The sequence below is a fragment of the Heptranchias perlo genome, chromosome 1 (assembly GCF_035084215.1).
Source record: "Heptranchias perlo isolate sHepPer1 chromosome 1, sHepPer1.hap1, whole genome shotgun sequence".
NCBI lineage: Eukaryota > Metazoa > Chordata > Chondrichthyes > Hexanchiformes > Hexanchidae > Heptranchias > Heptranchias perlo.
Window position 1 is genome coordinate 194,547,162 of NC_090325.1, and position 20,429 is coordinate 194,567,590.

At 46.0% G+C, this 20,429-nt stretch overlaps 1 protein-coding gene across 5 annotated transcripts in view; it reads right to left on the reverse strand.

Moving 5' to 3' along the window:
- Positions 1-20,429, reverse strand: part of LOC137330689 (electrogenic sodium bicarbonate cotransporter 1-like) — a 174,086-nt gene that overhangs the window by 119,647 nt on the left and 34,010 nt on the right. For 3 of the 5 annotated variants that reach the window (XM_067994517.1, XM_067994514.1, XM_067994516.1), the window contains exons 4-6: positions 7,690-7,822; positions 5,939-6,099; positions 4,812-4,991 (exon numbers count right to left, since the gene is read on the reverse strand). In XM_067994517.1, coding sequence (XP_067850618.1) covers positions 4,812-4,991; positions 5,939-6,099; positions 7,690-7,822 — 474 coding nt within the window. The remainder of the gene's footprint in view (positions 1-4,811; positions 4,992-5,938; positions 6,100-7,689; positions 7,823-20,429) is intronic. The other 2 variants (XM_067994515.1, XM_067994518.1) reach the window with 1 other exon arrangement.

Consider the following 20,429-nt stretch of genomic DNA (forward strand, 5'->3'; position numbering starts at 1 on the left):
GGGAATACAAGCCCAGTCTACACCCGAGGGCATAAATGAATTCCAGCAGATTACTATTAAGTGCATACGAACAATGATGGGCAGAAAAGACTGTCTGGTCCATCCAGCCTGTCCCACACAATCGTGATACCATCATCTATACAGTCCCCACCCCACCCAAAACCATGTGATCTCCTGGGAGAGGCGAAAAAACAGATACAAATCCAGGCCAATTTGGGGAAAAAAAACAATCTGGGAAATTCCTCTCCGACCCCCTTTGGTGATCGAATCTAGTCCAGGAGATCACTCTGGCCCTGATAATTCAATGCATCGCATTACCTACCTATCGTAAGAGGTGATCTGCGCCTCAGCCAGAAACAAGTTCAGCTCTCGCTTGAAGGAATTCTATTCCTATTGCTCAGTTGGGTTCCCTGTAGCGGTAGGTCACATTGCCACCCTTCCCACCACCACTATTATTACGTCGCTGGCACGCGTCGGACTTACTGGGCAGTGCCGTGCTCTGGCTGTGCTGAGCTCGGAGATCCCGGTCCGAGCTTCGAAATGCCAGGCAAGGCCCCCAGTTCTCGAGTGGACTGCGAGCTTAGTGTGGGCCGTCGAGAGCAGAATCGAGCGTAGGAGGCAGCAAGGCAAAGGCGGGAGAGAAAGAAAAATCTAGCAACAGCAGCAGGCGATTCGATTTGCAGCAAAAGAAGGACAGTAAGCGCATTGTAAAAGTTGAAGGAAAATTACAAGTGCAGCAGCCTCATTATTGGATATTATTGGAGGAATCATCAGGGTACACAAAATAAAAACAATACCTCACCATTTGTCTCTCATCATGATGCTCAGCAAACGTTATCAACCAGGGTATAGGTGTGCTTTGTTCGAAAGGTTTAGTACGCACCTTTATTTCAATGCTTCAAATGTGCAAATTTATTCCAAAACTTCAATCAAACCAAATGGCGCATATAAACCGCACAGTGAATCTGTTGTTAGCTTGTACAAAAAGAATTTGTTTCGAAAATGGTCTGTTCAATCCTGGTCAATAAAGGTTAATAAGCAAAGTGAATTAAGATGTAAAATATCTATTACATATCCTTAAGTTTGTGTTATTGAATTAATTAATTATTGAATTAAGAACCAATTGGTTTGGTTCGATACTTTGGCAGACTATTTGAATTAAGACAAATTAAGATGCCATGAAGTTATTCCACTCGATCCTAAATATGATCCACTTTCAGCAGCACTCGTTAACAAGAAGGATATGTAATATAAAAGCAGATTAAAAATTCAAACCGATATACAGCATTGGAACAATCAACAATCAGAAGATTTAAAAGTACACCACAGGGTAAAGTCAGCGAGGCGGAGCTCCTGGTGCGGAGCCTCGCTCGAAGGGAGCACGGATCGGAGAACTGGGAGAGATCATTGATTGGTGGTGCTCGTGTTTTCCCGGTGGTTCGTTTTGACGATGGAACGGTTACCATGAATCGGTTACGCAGACCTGCGCACCCCCATTCTCCGATACGTAATCGCCGTGCAGGCAGTGCGCTGGGAACGGCGCCTCGCCAGATTGACCCTGATATAATATTGACATCCAACCTACTCCACCACCAGCTTTCCAAATGATTTCATGTATGGCATTCATACCCAAAGATGCACTAGTGACTGACTGGCTTTGTTATCGGCCCAAAGATAGTCATCAATCTCTATTATGCATCGACTGATCGCTTATCAGGAGCTGAGTGAAACACTAAAATGAAAATATCCAATTGCATTATATCTTGCGTACTTTAGTCAGAATGGAAGATAATCTAAAATGTGATTTTAAAAAAGATAGATATTGGGCCGGATGTTGCTGTAAGAGTGACGGTGTGTTGATGCCACACGCTGTAATTAATGCATAAATCGGCCAGCAAGTTCAGGGGAATGAAGAGATACGCCATGAGTTGTTGGTCCGTAACCAATGGCGTGGGTCGTGAGATGCCCCACTCCAGCAAGTTCCAACTCATTATCAGAACCTTATTGTTGCTGAAGCTTTTTAACTCCTGTGTTTAATTTGGGTTTTAAATCTCTAAAATGTGTATTTTTCAAGGAAAAGCATTCGTTCAGAAGGAAGTTGCTGCATGGAAGAAAAGTGATAACTTTGGGTGTGATGAAGGAAATAGTTTGGAGTTTTCAATTCGTTGGTCAGGTATTAACTTCAGTGAGGGTGACTGCAGCAGTAAATTCATAGAATCATACAGCACTGAAGGAGGCCATTCGGCCCATCATGCCTGTGCTGGCTCTTTGAAAGAGCTATCCAATTAGTCCCACTCCCCTGCTCTTTCCCCATAGCCCTGCAAATTTTTCCTATTCAAGTATTTATCCAATTCCCTTTTGAAAGTTACTATTGAATCTGCTTCCACCGCCCTTTCAGGCAGCGCATTCCAGATCATAACAGCTCGCTGCGTAAAAACAAAATTCTCATCTCCTCCCTAATTCTTTTCCCAATTACCGTAAATCTGTGTCCTCTGGTTACCGACCCTCCTGCCAGTGATAGAGCAGGGGGGGAGTGGGACTAATTGGGTAGTTCTTTCAAAGAGCAGGGCACAGGCAGGATGGGCCGAATGACCTCCTTCTGCGCTGTACGATTCTACGTTGTCTAGAACTCCATCGTAGGAAAGAAAACAGTGAACAATTCACCGAGGGATTAGCCAGTCAATCACTACTTGCACCTGGAAGCCCAATCAGTGTCAAAAGTCAGAGAGTGGAGACGGAAACTGTAACTGAGGGGCAAAGGGACATCCCGCCCAGTGAGAAGTTACGGCATGTACCTGGTCAGGTGAGCGACTGGAGCCACAGGGATCTATTCTGGGGCAGCGGCAGCAAAGAACTATTTAAACAGGTGCGTGAAGGGGGCTCACTAACAAAGCAGGGGCACGGGACCAATTGCAAAAACGGTTTCGCTTTAAGCAGAAACATCCGAATCATTAACTCAAAAGTTGTATCAGTAAGTCTTTAAATTTTCCACATCTGTCTCAAGGTGAGTGGCTCTAATTTACAAGTTTCTTTGAACAAAGTTTTCCGTTTAGTTTTATCGCTTCCTTGTGACAGATTACGTTCAGCCAATCCCCCTCCATGGTGCTTTTATGGAAAGGGGAGGTGTGGCGAGTGTAATGCTGATTATTGATTGTCTCTAGCAGTGTGTGAGGATCTGTTGTAAGGTCACAGTCAGTGTCTGTGTACTAATTACAGGTCAATCCTACACAGTTTCAGCCACCCAATATAGACATTGAGCGGTAAGGTAGAAAATATCACACGGGTGGCTTTCTCAGTGTAAAACGTTCTTTCCTCTTGGCGTGTTTATTATTTACTTCACTTTCTTCGCACAAAGGGGAGTGGAAATCTGGAACTCTCTCCCCCCAGAAACCTGTTGAGGCTGGGGGTCAATTGAAAATTTCAAAACTGAGATTGATAGATTTTTTGTTGGGTAAGGGCATTAAGGGTTACGGAACCAAGGTGGGTAAATGGAGTTAAGATACAGATCAGCCATGATCTCATTGAATGGCGGAACAGGCTCGAGGGGCCGAATGGCCTCCTCCTGTTCCTATTTTTCCTAACCCTAAATCAGAACACCAATGTTCCAATCCCACCCAATGCTGGGATTGGCAACTTGGGATTCGTGTAAATTATTTTCTGTAGAGTTGGTGTTTATTTTTTAATCTTCTCCTCCCCCTCTCTCTAGGATTCCCTGTGCCGTGCACCATTCCCACTCCGAGAGCAGACGTGGGCTTCTCTCGGTATCGTTCTTGGGCTGGACAGGTGAAGACCCCAAGAGCGTATCAGGAGGGTCTTCACACCAGCCAGTCCGCAAACCCCCCCCCACCACCACCACCGATGGCCCAACTGAGAAAAGGAGCGACCCAGGTGGGAGCTCTGGGGCCCACGGCCCGTCGTTCCACACCACAGGGCTGCTGGCTATCAGTGGACTATCACCATGCTGCACTTGCTTTACCACTCATGGAATGGTGCAAACGCCACTTTTACACCCCGTCATAATATTAATGAGGGGCTACTTTCAGCATTAGTCCAAAGTCCAGCGACCAATTCCCTGGCTCGTACACATAAGGGACGTGACTCCCTGAAATAATACGACAGGCCTTTCTACAGGCCAAACCTGTGCACTTTCTGTACAAGGTGTTATTTGTGCCCCATTGACTTTTATTTTTGTACTTATTAAGATGTAAATTGTCAGACAATCCCAAAGCTATTCCGAATTAAAAGTGGGGGGGGGGGGGGGGGGGGGGTGGGTGGAGTGATTTTAACCTAACCCGCTCGGAGTGGGTAACTGACGGGATTGGATGGGCTGCCTGTTTCACGTTCCGTCCGATTTTGCCTTCCACTGAAGTCAGCGGAGAGTGAAAATGGGCGGCCCACCCAATCCCGTCAATTACCAGCCGCACACACCCCTCCCCTCCACCCGGACAGGTTACATTAAAATCACCCCCAACGTGTCCAGGATTAAATTGGTATCGTGTCAGACTTATTGTGATTAGGGTTCTATTTTATGAAGGAAGCATCTAGCACTAATCATTTGCACTTCTTCCCCCTTTTCTGAGACATTTGCATATTGTAGTGATGTGGGACGTGGGGGATTCAGAAAATGACCGTTCATTGATCAGGAGCCTCTGTGGGAATGGGTTTTCCGAGTGGATTCCGTGGTATGAGACCATACATGTAAGATGATAAGGGAGGATGTAAACAATGTAAGGTGGAAGGGGTGAGGTGGGAGGGGGAGGGTAACAGGAGGAGGGGGAGGGGTGACTGCAGCAAATTAGCACCGGCATTACCATTATCTGAGGTGGAAAACAGCCTACTTGCACTGGACACCGTCTTTCCGATTTCAGCCAGTGACCGTAGGTTGGACTTCTTGGTCTGGTGCCTGTGTTTCCGTAGAAGTGCGTAGGTCACCTTCTCCTTCAGCTCGGGCTTCAGCAGACCGTTCGCAATCTGGTCGTCTATGATCGTCTCTGCCCAAAACACAAAAGGGTCAATCGTCTTTGGAGGTAAAGAAATGGCAGTTGATTTTGGCGGGGGTTTGAACCCTGCTACCTCAGGGGTCACAGCTAAAAGTTACAATGGCCATCACTAGAGAATGAAAGACTTGCATTTCTATCGCCCCTTTCACGACCTCAGGACGTCCCAAAGCGCTTTACGGGCAATGAAGTACTTTTTGAGTGTGGCCACTGTTGTAATGTAGGAACCGCGGCAGGCAATTTCAGCACAGCAAGATCCCACAAACAGCAATGTGATAATGGCCAGCTCCTGTTTTTAGTGATGTTGGTTGAGGGATAAATATTGGTCCAGGATACCGGGGAGAACTCCCCTGCTCTTCTTCAAAATAGTGGCTGTGGGACCTTTTACGTCCACCTGAGAGGGCAGACGGTGCCTCAGTCTAACGTCCCATTCAAAAGATGGCACCTCCGACAGTGCAGCGCTCCCTCAGTACTGTCCCTCCGACAGTGCGGAACTCCACCAGTACTGCCCCTCCAACAATGCAGCACTCCATCAGTACTGCTCCTCCCACAGTGCAGCACATCCTCAGTACTGCCCCTCCAACAATGCAGCACTCCATCAGTACTGCTCCTCCCACAGTGCTGCACTCCCTCAGTACTGCCCCTCTGACTGTGCAGCATTCACTCAGTACCGCACTGGAACTGTCAGCCTGGAGATCGTGCTCAAGTCTCTGGAGTGGGACTATGAACCCACAACCTTCTGACTTAGGGGTGAGAGTGCTGCCCACCGAGCCACAGCTGATAACTAATGAGAAACCTCTGGGGTGACGTCCATGCCCAAACCCCTGATATATGCTCCTATCGTGCGATGCTTTGCGCTGGGAGCGATGATTGGTAAAACCTATATCAACATTGGTACCAAAAATGTCCCAAGGAGCTGGGTAGCAGAGAAGGAAGCTTACCTATAATCTGTGGGAGAGTGGAGCCATCCAAATCCAACAGGACCGTTCCTTTCTCTATACAGGTTCGAAGTTCAAACAAGCTGTGCAAGGACAGAGTGGCCACATGGGGTTTACTCCACCTTTCTCCACCCTCTTCAACCTTCTCTTCAAATTTAATCCACCTGTTCAACAAGGATAAAAAACACTGAGTGACAACTGATAGCTACTTAACCAAATCCCACGCTTCTTGGCCGCTCACTGTAATTCGATGATTACATTTCAAAGAGCATCAGAGTTCCATTAACACGGGTGCACATGAATTTCATAGCAATTTTTAAAATTTACTGTCCCCGGGATGTGGGTAAGGCCGGCATTCATTGCCCATCCCTGGTTATCCTGAAAAAAAGAAAGAACTTGCATTTATATAGCGCCTTTCACAACCTCAGGACGTCCCAAAGCGCTTCACAGCCAATGAAGTACTTTTGAAGAGTAGCCATTGTTATAATGAAGAGAAACGCGGCAGCCAATTTGCGCACAGTAAGATCCCACAAACATCAATGAGATAATGACCAGATAATCTGTTTTTTTTAAGTGATGTTGGTTGAGGGATAAATATTGGCCAAGACTCCAGGGGAGCTCCCCTGCTCTTTTAAGGACTTTGGAGAGGAAAGCGCGTTTGGATATAGAGCAGTAGTAGGTCAAACGGGTCAAAGTTGGGTTCTTTGAGAAGGAGGTTGATGATGGTGGTACTGAAAGGGAGGGGTCATTGCCTAAGGAGAGAGAACCATTTACCCTGTCAGCTAGCCTGGGAGCGAGGAAGGTAAGTTGGGTGAAGAGCAGTTTAGTGGGATTGAGGTTGAGGAAGCAGAAGGTGGGTCTTATGGACAAGATAACCTTGGCGAGAGCATGAGGGGCGAGATAATGGAGAAACTAGAGAGATAGGGTTTCAGGGCTAGGGTAAGGGAGGCCTGAAGGAAGGTTTGGCTCGGTGGGCAAGGGGAGGGAGTAAAGTAGCAGATGAAGCTGAATGGATGGTCTCTATCTTGATGACCAAGAAATCCATGAGCTCCTCGCACTTGTCAGAGGTGAGGGTGAAGGGGGCACCTGAACACTGACTCTGCCAACCTGTACCTACGCTCTCAGCACTTATGTAAGTGTGACGTGCCCCTATGGAGAGACAGCGTGCACTCCATATCACCCTCACCCTCACCTCTAACAAGTGCGAGGAGCTCATGGATTTCTTTGTCATCAAGATAGAGACCATTCATTCAGACGCATCTGCTACTTTACTCCCTCCCCTTGTCTACCGAGCCAAACCTTCCTTCAGGCCTCCCTTGTCCTAACCCTGAAACTCTATCTCTCCGGTTTCTTCATATCATCAAACAGAAACACCTCATGTGGGCATGGATACCTCAGTAGCTTGAATTGTGGACTCTTAAACATGGTGATGAGTTTCCACGTGTATTGAACATCGGGCTAACCAAAAAATATATACATACGTGTCCTGGTCAATATTTATCCCTCAACCAACATCACTAAAACAGATTATCTGGTCATTATCTCATTGCTGTTTGTGGGATCTTGCTGTGGGCAAATTGACTGCCGCATTTCCTACATTACAACAGTGACCACACTTCAAAAAGTACTTCATTGGCTGTAAAGCGCTTTGGGACGTCCTGAGGTCATGAAAGGCGCTATATAATTGCAAGTTCTTTCTATCTTTTTCTTTTTCTTTTAATAAGGAATTTGCTTGACGTGTAGATTTTTCATACCGAGCAGTCTCCTTCCATTCCATCTCTTGTCCATCAACAGCCAAAAGTTCATCGAGCTCCGTGAAGAGCTGAGGAGCTGGGCTTTCATCATCTTCACCAAGGATGAAGCGTATCCTCTCAGCAGCCGGTGAAACTACAGTGGGAGAAACAATGCTGTTTACTGTCTGGGATATAATGAATGACACACAACAAGGGCAATTAGGGATGGGCAATAAATGCTGGCCTCGCCAGCGATGCCCACATCCCATGAACGAATTAATAAAAACAACAACTTGTATTTGTACAGTGCCTTTAACGTAGTGAAACGTCCCAACAGGAGCGATTATCGAACAAAATTTGACACCGAGCCACGTAAGGAGATATTAGGACATGTGACCAAAAGCTTGGACAAAGAGGTAGGTTTTAAGGAGCAGCTTAATGCAGGAGAGAGACGTGGAGAGGGGCGGAGAGGTTTAGGGAGGGAATTCCAGAGCTTAGGGCCTAGGTGGCTGAAGGCACGGCCGCCAATGGTGGAGCGATTAAAATCGAGGATGCGCAAGAGGCCAGAGTTGGAGGAGCGCAGAGATCTGGGAGGGTTGTAGGGCTGGAGGAGGTTACAGAGATAAGGAGGGGCGAGGCCATGGAGGGATTTGAAAACCAGGATGAGAAGTTTGCATTCTGTTCTAATCTCCATAGCCACTGGGCTTCAGTGTTAACATGGCACCTATAATTAACTTTTCCTATTCATCAGACACTATTAAATTATCCGTTGCATTGCCCATGACCAGTTGATGAACGGAAGGTTTTATTTATAATATAAGATGGCGACGGAGCTGGGAGAGAAACGTTAAAGAGAGAAAAACAAAAATTGCTCCACAGAGCTATCAACTGGCCACAGCCTGCAGCTACACCATTACAGACAACAGTTTACATACAGGATTTCCATTCTAAATGTTTGCATAGGGAGTTTCAATTTTAAACGCTGATATAAAAGTGTGACCAAAAATCAGAGATGGGAAGTGTGCGCATACACGAGGATATTTCCATGATATGTATATATATCTGTCTTGGGTCCTCAATTATTCACAATATTTATTAACGACTTAGATGAAGGCATAGAAAGTCTCAAATCTGAATTTGCCGATGACACAAAGATTGGTAGCATTGTAAGCAGTGTAGATGAAAACATAAAATTACAAAGCGATATTGATAGATTAGGTGAATGGGCAAAACTGTGGCAAATGGAATTCAATGTAGACAAATGTGAGGTCATCCACTTTGGATCAAAAAAGGATAGAACAGGGTACTTTCTAAATGGTAAAAAGTTAAAAACAGTGGATGTCCAAAGGGACTTAGGGGTTCAGGTACATAGATCATTGAAGTGTCATGAACAGGTACAGAAAATAATCAATAAGGCTAATGGAATGCTGGCCTTTATATCGAGAGGACTGGAGTACAAGGAGGCAGAGGTTATGCTGCAGCTATACAAAACCCTGGTTAGACCGCACCTGGAGTACTGTGAGCAGTTCTGGGCACCGCACCTTCAGAAGGACATATTGGCCTTGGAGGGAGTGCAGCGTAGGTTTACTAGAATGATACCCGGACTTCAAGGGTTAAGTTACGAGGAGATATTACACAAATTGGGGTTGTATTCTCTGGAGTTTCGAAGGTTAAGGGGTGATCTGATCGAAGTTTATAAGATATTAAGGAGAACGGATAGGGTGGATAGAGAGAAACTATTTCCGCTGGTTGGGGATTCTGGGAGTAGGGGGCACAGTCTAAAAATTAGAGCCAGACCTTTCAGGAGCGAGATTAGAAAACATTTCTACACACAAAGGGTGGTAGAAGTTTGGAACTCTCTTCCGCAAACGGCAATTGATACTAGCTCAATTGCTAAATTGAAATCTGAGATAGATAGCTTTTTGGCAACCAAAGGTATTAAGGGATATGGGCCAAAGGCAGGTATATGGAGTTAGATCACAGATCAGCCATGATCTTATCAAATGGCGGAGCAGGCACGAGGGGCTGAATGGCCTACTCCTGTTCCTATGTTCCTATATATATATGAAAATGTCATTATTTCACATATATGGTAGTACCCCTGCTTACCAGACATTTGGCAGACATTTAATGAGATATTTCATAACACTCAGCAAAGATACATTCCAGTGAGAAAGAAAGACTCCAGGGGAAGGACGTACCATCCGTGGCCAACTAAGGAAATTAAAGATAGTATCAAACCGAAAACATACAATTCCGCGAAGATTAGTGGCAGGTCAGAAGATTGGACAGAATATAAAAAGCAGCAAAGAATGACTAAAAGAATAATAAGGAGGGAGAAATTAGAGTACGAGAGAAAGCTAGCTAGAAATATAAAAACAGATAGTAAGAGTTTCTACAGGTATTTAAAAAGGAAAAGAGTAAGTAAAGTGAGTGTTGGTCCTCTAGAGAGTGAGTCTGGGGAATTAATAATGGAGAATAAGGAAATGGCGGATGAATTGGACAGATATTTTGCGTCCATCTTCACTGTAGAGGATACAACAAATAACATGCCAGAAATAATTGTGAATCAAGAGGTGAAAGGGAGGGAGGAACTTAAAACATTTACAATCACCAGGGAAAGGGTTCTGAAAAATTTATTCGAACTAAAAGCTGACAAATCCCCAGATCCTGACGGACTTCATCCTAGGATCTTAAAAGAAGTGGCTGCAGAGATAGTAGATGCATTGGTATTAATTTTCCAAAATTCCCTAGATTCTGGAAGGGTCCCATCAGATTGGAAAATAACGAATATAATTCCTCTATTCAAGAAAGAGGGAGACAGAAAGCAGGAAACTACAGGCCAGTTAGCTTAACATCTGTCATAGGGAAAATGCTAGAATCTATTATTAAGGAGGTTATAGCAGGGCACTTAGAAAATTTCAATGCAATCAGGCAGAGTCAACACGGCTTTGTGAAAGGGAAATCGTGTTTGACTAATTTATTAGAGTTCTTTGAGGAAGTAACGAGCAACGTGGATAAAGGGGATCCTGTGGATGTGATGTACTTGGATTTCCAGAAGGCATTTGAAAAGGTGCCACATCAAAGGCTACTACACAAAATAAGAGCTCATGGTGTAGGGAGTAACATATTAGCATGGATAAAGGATTGGTTAGCTAACAGGAAACAGAGAGTAGGCATAAATGGGTCATTTTCAGGTTGGCAAGATGTAACGAGTGGAGTGCCACAGGGATCAGTGCTGGGGCCTCAACTATTTACAATCTATATCAATGACTTGGATGAAGGGACCGAATGTATGGTTGCTAAATTTGCTGATGATACAAAGGTAGGTAGGAAAGTAAGTTGTGAAGAGGACATAAGGAGTCTGCAAAGGGATATAGATAGGTTCAGTGAGTGGGCAAAAATTTGGCAGATGGAGTATAATGTGGGAAAATGTGAACTTGTCCACTTTGGCAGGAGGAATAGAAAAGCAGTATATTATTTAAATGGAGAGAGATTGCAGAACTGGGTGTCCTAGTACATGAATCACAAAAAGTTGGTATGCAGGTGCAGCAAGAGATTAGGAAGGCAAATGGAATGTCATTTATTGCAAGGGGAATGGAATATAAAAGTCGAGATGTTTTGCTACAGTTGTACAGGGCATTGGTGAGACCACATCTAGAATACTGTGTGCAGTTTTGGTCTCCTTATTTAAGAAAGGACATAATCGCTTTAGAGGCGGTTCAGAGAAGGTTCACTCAACTGATTCCTGGGATGAGGGGGTTATCTTATGAGGAAAGGTTGGACAAGTTGGGCCTGTATACATTGGAGTTTAGAAGAATGAGAGGTGATCTTATTGAAACATATAAGATCCTGAAGGGACTTGAAGGGGTAGATGCTGAGAGGATGTTTCCCCTTGTGGGGGAGACTAGAACTAGGGGACACAGTTTAAAAATAAGGGGTCTCCCATTTAAGATGGAGATGAGGAGAAATTTTTTCTCTCAGAGGGTCGTGAGTCTGTGGAACTCCCTTCCCCAGAGAGCGGTGGAGGCAGGGTCATTGAATATTTTTAAGGCTGAGTTAAATAGATTCCTGATTAACAAGGGAGTCAAAGGTTATAGTAGGTAGACGGGAAAGTAGGGTTGAGGTCACAATCAGATCAGCCATGATCTTATCAAATGGCAGAGCAGGCTCGAGGGGCCGAATGGCCTATTCCTGCTCTTAATTTGTATGTTCATATGTTGGTATGTTCATGGGGCCATAAATATAAGATAGTCACCAATAAATCCAATAGGGAATTCAGGAGAAACTTCTTTACCCAGAGAGTGGTGAGAATGTGGAACTCACAACCAGAAGGAGTGGTTGAGGCGAATAATATAGATACATTTAAGGGGAAGCTAGATAAACACATGAGGGAGAAAGGAATAGAAGGATATGCTGATAGGGTGAGATGAAGTAGGGAGGGAGGAGGCTCGTGTGGAGCATGAACACCGGCATAGACCTGTTGGGCCGAATGGCCTGTTTCTGTGCTGTAAATTCTATGTAATAATGCAACATTATTTAACAAATAAGTAATTAAGGAGCAATTCCTCTAACCTGAAACCTAAAAGAATTTATTCATCAATTTACAATTCCCTTTGTTTAGGCACAGATTGACCTTAGCAGAAGTTTCTGACTTCATTTAATCTTTACACACCTTATGCAGCATCAATGTCAAGCGATTTCACTTCACTCCGACACAATTACAGTGTAAATACGGCCTGACTCTGGAGTCAGTGCCTCGACCTAACACTGGAACGGAGTGGAGTCAGACTCTCTGGAGAAGAAGGTCTCACTCCGCGTCACTTGGGAGTCAGTTTGGGCTTTAGCCTCGAATTTATACGCTGCAGGGTCGGGTTCCCACCAGTAACATCAGTGCAATCCGAGTGGAATCAGCCAAACCAGCGCAAAAGATCGGGGAATTTTAAACGTAAATGAGTTACGCCCAAAATCCACTTGCGTTCGCACTTTCCGCGATCTTTTTACACTGATTTAAGATTCAGTTCGTCCCGGGATCAGGCCCCGCCCGCCGAACTGGCCATGCCCCCAGGTCGAGATTGCGAGCTTCCACCGATTGCACTGGTTCGGGAAGCCCTTCAAATTGAGCTCATTTTCCTGGGTGCGCGGGCACTAGTCGGCCCGTTTCAACAGTTTTTACATATCAAAAAATATTTAATTTACGAAGAAACTGACTAGTGTACACCAATGAAACTATTAAATGGTCCAGTATAGGTTTTTAAAGTAATTTTCAGTGATTTTAAATCAGGTTACTCACAGGTAGAGGACTGGACACTTATTAAAAATGCTGATTTTTGGTGATAAACCCATTTTCAGCTGTATTAATAAAACTGCACCAGGTCACCGCTCTTAAATACATCAAGGAATACTTTTTAATGGGAAGAAAAGAAACAATTGCGTTCTATTACGCTGCCCGATTGCACTGGTTCACGGAAGATTTTACATTTGTGATTATGCAAATGAATTTTAGCAGAAACTCGATCCTGCAGTGGAAACTTTACCTCCACAAGTTTAGCGTCTGTGTGAAACCAAAAACACGTCTCACCGACGCTAAACTCTCAGTGTAAACGTGTGTCCTTGGTTTTTATTGTCTGTAAGGAAATCAGTGAATGTGTTGAAGGTTGCGATCCACCAGTCCATGATAATGCACTTAGTATAATGGGTGATGGGACTGAAAGGCATTTCAATTACTCACCCTCCTTTAAAATGGGGAATCATTTCACTTCATAACTGAGATGATGATATTCTCATTAAGGCACTGATGGACCAATCAATACTGATGGATCGGGACGCATTTGATTTGTGCTTTTTTTCTTTTTCGTTTATAGAAATCAATAAAACTTTGATCCAATTAGGTATTCCCTAAATCAAAGGCCTTTCGCTGCCCCCTTCATTGGGTTTTCCTTTCTGCAGATTAATACATTAATTGTTCCCTCTCTACAAGCTGTCTGTGCATTCATCTTTTTTTATCATTTAAAGTTAATACATGGACTGGAATGTGCTCTTAGGAAAGATGAAACCAGCTCCCTGAGTCTGGAATGCGCTGCCTGAAAGGGCGGTGGAAGCAGATTCAATAGTAACTTTCAAAAGGGAATTGGATAAATACTTGAAAAGGAACATTCTGCCGGGCTTTGGGGAAAGAGCAGGGTGGGGTGGGGCTAATTGGATAGCTCTTTCAAAGAGCTGGCACAAGCACGATGGGCCGAATGACCTCCTTCTGTGCTGTATCAGTCTATATGATTCTATAATGGCTCGGCCCAAAGCAGTACTGAGGCAAATGGACCAGTAGGTCTGAGGATTGATCCCCAGTGACCTCACCAACCCCGGGCTAGGCGGGGGGGGGGCGGGGGAGGGACGCGGGGAGGGGGGGGGGAAGGCCTGCTCCTGATTGCTGCACACTTATGGATCTCAGGATGGGGCTTAGCTACGATGCCGCCCAAAGTCAAACAGCCTGTTGAACACTCTGTCTCGGCCCGCGCGGAAAAATAGACCACTGGAGCGAGGTGCCAGAGGGTAACTGGTACTTGACTAATTTAAAAAAAAACTAGAATGAGTCAGGAGGGGGAGAAATTAAAAACAAAATGATTGTGTAAATTTTAGATTCAGTGTGCTGATGCCAATCACAAGGCATTATCAACCGGGGCATTCATACAGGCATTACTATTCTAAATTTGCAAGTCATTTTCGTAAATGTTAGAAAGCCTTTCTGATTGTGCATAACCCCACCGCCCGGACAAGCAATATTGACACGTCAAGGTGTGTATCCCACAAACACCAAAGGAAGGGCACAAGTGGATAAATCGACCAACAGCCCACCTGTTCCGTAATCATTTTAAACCAAAAAAAATCACGTATCTGTTTCTGCTATCAACATTTGCATAAAATGCCCCAAACCCTCTCAAACAAACCGTTCCACACGCCCCTTATATTTTAAACAAGCTTTACTAGGTATAAATACCTCTGACAAGCAATCTGCAAAATTCAAGACTGGTTTCAAACATGTCCCAGTCCTAACTGGGCACTGTATCCAGGGCAGTTAATGTCTGAATGACATGCCTCTTGGGTAGGGGTTACCAACCATCCAGGATTGTCCTGGAGTCTCCAGGAATTGGAAGATTAACCTCCTGAACACTGCTGCCAACAGAAACCCCGGGCGAAAAATCATAGGGGGCATTCAAAAAAAAGCTGTGTCTATTTTTCATTTTCTTTGAACATTTTTCGCTTATTAGTTATAAAAATATTGGAGATGGGGGAAGAGAGGGCTGTTTGACTGAGAGTCAAGAATCATCCAATCAGGTAACGAAGATTCTGTTCGCTTTCCGATTGGCTGTGGGAAGGCGGTGCTCCCAGAGGTTGGACGTGTTGGGCGACCAATGGCAGGAGCGTGGGGATGGGGTGGTTGGAGGCCGGAGGTCATGTGATGAAACCTCCAGGAATACATCCAAGCAGAGTTGGCAACCCGACACTTGGGGGAATTTTTGGCCAATCCCAGTGCCCGTGTAGCCTGTTCCCGGTTTATGGTGGGAGATAGATAGGGGGCCTTAGTTTCGTGCTGTGCCTCAGGCCAAATAACACGGGCCTCTCGAGAATAGATCCAACGTACTTGAATCAGGCATTGTACAAATGGTTTCTGCAGAAAAATGAGCAAATAGAAACTGCGTGGAGAGAGCAATAAAATAAATAATTTGCATTTATATAGTGGCTTTCATGACCTCAGGATTTACCAAAGCGCTTTATAGCGAATGAAATACTTTTTTTAAAGTGTAGTCACTGTTGTAATGTAGCAAGAAGGTGTCATTATAAAAGCCAATAATATTAACAGGCAAATAACTGTCAATGGCTCCCCTTGATCCAAGAACTCCCAGTGCAAAGCTTTGTGGAACAGAGCGTATATCAGGAATCAGGACACGAGGGTCAGCACACTCTGTGCAATGTCCTGGATTGAAGATCGTGCAGGGTTACATCGAGTTTACAGCACAGAAACAGGCCATTCGGCCCAAATGGTCTATGCTGGTGTTTATGCTCCACACGAGCCTCCTCCTTCCCTACTTCATGTCACCCTATCAGCATATCCTTCTATTCCTTTCTCCCTCATGTGTTTATTCAGCTTCCCCTTAAATGCATCTATGCTATTTGCCTCAACTACTCCTTGTGGGAGCGAGTTCCACATTCTCACCACTCTCTGGTGTTTCTCCTGAATTCCCTATTGGAATCATTAGTGACTATCTTATATTTATGGCTCCTAGTTTTGGTCTCCCCCGACATAGCCATACTCACAGAATCATATCTTTCAGCCAACGTCCCAGATTCTTCCATCACCATCCCTGGGTATGTCCTGTCCCACCGGCAGGACAGACCCACCAGAGGTGGCGGTACAGTGATAAACAGTCAGGAGGGAGTGGCCCTGGGAGTCCTCAACATTAACTCTGGACCCCATGAAATCTCATGGCATCAGGTCAAACATGGGCAAGGAAACCTCCTGCTGATTACCACCTACTGTCCTCCCTCAGCTGATGAATCAGTCCCTCCTCCATGTTGAGCACCACTTGGAGGAAGCACTGAGGGTAGCAAGGGCACAAAATGTACTCTGGGTGGGGGACTTCAATGTCCATCACCAAGAGTGGCTCGGTAGCACCAATACTGACCGAGCTGGCCGAGTCCTGAAGGACATAGCTGCTAGACTGGGCCTGCGGCAGGTGGTGAGCGAACCAACACGAGGGAAAAACTTACTTGACCTCGTCCTCACCAATCTACCTGTCGCAAATGCATCTGTCCATGACAGTATTGGTAGGAGTGACCACCGCACAGCCCTCGTGGAGATGAAATCCCGTCTTCGCACTGAGGACACCATTCAACGTGTTGTGTGGCACTACCACCGTGCTAAATGGGATAGATTCAGAACAGATCTAGCAGCTCAAAACTGGGCATCCATGAGGTGCTGTGGGCCATCAGCAGCAGCAGAATTGTATTCCAGCACAATCTGTAACCTCATGGCCCGGCATATTCCTCACTCTACCATTACCAACAAGCCAGGGGATCAACCCTGGTTCATTGAGGAGTGTAGAAGAGCATGCCAGGAGCAGCACCAGGCGTACCTAAAAATGAGGTGCCAACATGGTGAAGCTACAACTCAGGACTACATGCATGCTAAACAGCGGAAGCAACATGCTATAGACAGAGCTAAGCGATTCCACAACCAACGAATCAGATCAAAGCTCTGCAGTCCTGCCACATCCAGTCGTGAATGGTGGTGGACAATTAAACAACTAACGGGAGGAGGAGGCTCTGCAAACATCCCCATTCTCAAAGATGGCGGAGTCCAGCACGTGAGTGCAAAAGACAAGGCTGAAGCGTTTGCAACCATCTTCAGCCAGAAGTGCCGAGTGGATAATCCATCTCAGCCTCCTCCCGATATCCCCACCATCACGGAAGCCAGTCTTCGGCCAATTCGATTCACTCCACGTGATATCAAGAAACGGCTGAGTGCACTGGATACAGCAAAGGCTATGGGCCCCGACAACATCCCTGCTGTAGTGCTGAAGACTTGTGCTCCAGAACTAGCTGCGCCTCTAGCCAAGCTGTTCCAGTACAGCTACAACACTGGCATCCACCCGACAATGTGGAAAATTGCCCAGGTATGTCCTGTCCACAAAAAGCAGGACAAATCCAATCCGGCCAATTACCGCCCCATCAGTCTACTCTCAATCATCAGCAAAGTGATGAAAGGTGTCGTCGACAGTGCTATCAAGTGGCACTTACTCACCAATAACCTGCTCACCGATGCTCAGTTTGGGTTCCGCCAGGACCACTCGGCTCCAGACCTCATTACAGCCCTGGTCCAAACATGGACAAAAGAGCTGAATTCCAGAGGTGAGGTGAGAGTGACTGCCCTTGACATCAAGGCAGCATTTGACCGAGTGTGGCACCAAGGAGCCCTAGTAAAATTGAAGTCAATGGGAATCAGGGGGAAAACTCTCCAGTGGCTGGAGTCATACCTAGCACAAAGGAAGATGGTCGTGGTTGTTGGAGGCCAATCATCTCAGCCCCAGGGCATTGGTGCAGGAGTTCCTCAGGGCAGTGTCCTAGGCCCAACCATCTTCAGCTGCTTCATCAATGACCTTCCCTCCATCATAAGGTCAGAAATGGGGATGTTCGCTGATGACTGCACAGTGTTCAGTTCCATTCGCAACCCCTCAGATAATGAAGCAGTCCGAGCCTGCATGCAGCAAGACCTGGACAACATCCAAGCTTGGGCTGATAAGTGGCAAGTAACATTCGCGCCAGATAAGTGCCAGGCAATGACCATCTCCAACAAGAGAGAGTCTAACCACCTCCCCTTGACATTCAACGGCATTACCATCGCCGAATCCCCCACCATCAACATCCTGGGGGTCACCATTGACCAGAAACTTAACTGGACCAGCCATATAAATACTGTGGCTATGAGAGCAGGTCAGAGGCTGGGTATTCTGCGGCGAGTGACTTACCTCCTGACTCCCCAAAGCCTTTCCACCATCTACAAGGCACAAGTCAGGAGTGTGATGGAATACTCTCCACTTGCCTGGATGAATGCAGCTCCAACAACACTCAAGAAGCTCGACACCATCCAAGATAAAGCAGCCCGCTTGATTGGCACCCCATCCACCACCCTAAACATTCACTCCCTTCACCACCGGCGCACTGTGGCTGCAGTGTGCACCATCCACAGGATGCACTGCAGCAACTCGCCAAGGCTTCTTCGACAGCACCTCCCAAACCCGCGACCTCTACCACCCAGAAGGACAAGGGCAGCAGGCGCATGGGAACAACACCATCTGCACGTTCCCCTCCAAGTCACACACCATCCCGACTTGGAAATATATCGCCGTTCCTTCATTGTCGCTGGGTCAAAATCCTGGAACTCCCTTCCTAACAGCACTGTGGGAGAACCGTCACCACACGGACTGCAGCGGTTCAAGAAGGCGGCTCACCACCACGTTCTCGAGGGCAATTAGGGGATGGGCAATAAATGCCGGCCTTGCCAGCGACGCCCACATCCCGTGAACGAATTTAAAAAAAAGTGGAAACATCTTCTCTATGTCAACCCTATCGAAACCCTTTCATAATTTAAGGACTTCTATTAGGTCACCCCTGAGCTTTCCCTTTTCTAGATCCTTCGATACTACGGCCGTACTTATTGAAGTATTACAGCAGGTCAATAAAGCAGCTGTTAACAGACTACTATTTTTCCATAAACTAGCAGATCTCATGTGACAATGCTCATTCTGAGTCAGCATAGGCTAAAGTGTGACATTTACAGGCAGTACATACTGATTCCAAGACTTTTACTATATTACTAGTAAATGTGTGACCTTGCTTATGGTTAGTTGAAGAACATGGTATGTTGTTTGTTGTAATATGTAGGTTACAGGGGGTTACAGTGCCACCTCTGAAGCAAGTAAAGAAATGACTGAGACTGAGAAAGACTTGCATTTCTATAGCGCCTTTCACAACCTCAGGATGTCGCAAAGTGCTTTACAGCCAATTAAGTATTTTTGAAGTGTAGTCACTGTTGTAATGTAGGGAACACGGCAGCCAATTTGTGCACAGCAAGATCCCACAAACAGCAATGTTGCTGCAGTGCATCCTGTGGCTGCAGTGTGTACCATCCACGGGATGCACTGCAGCAACTCGCCAAGGCTTCTTCGACAGCACCTCCCAAACCCGCGATTTCTACCACCTAGAAGGAGAAGGACAGCAGGCACAAGGGAACAACACCACCTGCACATTCCCCTCCAAGTCACACACCATCCCGACTTGGAAATATATCGGCCGTTTCTTCATCGTCACTGGGTCAAAATCCTGGAGCTCCCTTCCTAACAGCACTGTGGGAGAACCTTCACCACACAGACTGCAGCGGTTCACGAAGGCAGCTCACCACCACCTTCTCAAGGGAAATTAGGGATGGGCAATAAATGCTGGCCTTGCCAGCAGCGCCCACATCCCGTGAATGAATAAAAAAAATCACGGCAGCCAATTTGCGCATAGCAAGATCCCACAAACAGAAATGTTGTAATGATCAGATAATCTGTTTTAGTTGGTTGAGGGATAAATATTGGGCAGGACACCAGAGAGAACTCCCCTGCCCATAAGAACATAAGAATAGGAGCAGGAGTAGGCTGTACGGCCCCTCGAGCCTGCTCCACCATTCAATAAGATCATGGCTGACCTTCTACCTCAACTCCACTTTCCCGCCCGATCCCTATATCCCTTGATTCCCTTTGAGTCGCAAAATCTATCGATCTCAGTCTTGAATATACTCCACGACTCAGCATCCACATCCCTCAGGGGTAGAGAATTCCAAAGATTCACAACCATCTGAGTGAAGAAATTTTTCCTCAATGGCCGACCCCTTATCTTGAAGCTATGACCCCTAGTTCTAGACTCCCCAGCCAGGGGAAACAGCCTCTCAGCATCTACCCTGTCAAGTTCTATTTTTCGAATAGTGGCCATGGGATCTTTTACGTCCACCTGAGAGGGCAGACAGGGCCTCGGTTTAACGTCTCATCCAAAAGACGGCACCTCTGACATTGCAGCACCCCCTCAGTACTGGCACCGGGGGTGTCAGCCTGGATTATGTGCTCAAGTCTCTGGAGTGGGGACTTGAACCCATGACCTTCTGACACTGAGCCAAGGGAAGGAAAAAGCAATTTCAAATTCCAATTTGTTAATTCAATAACGTCCTA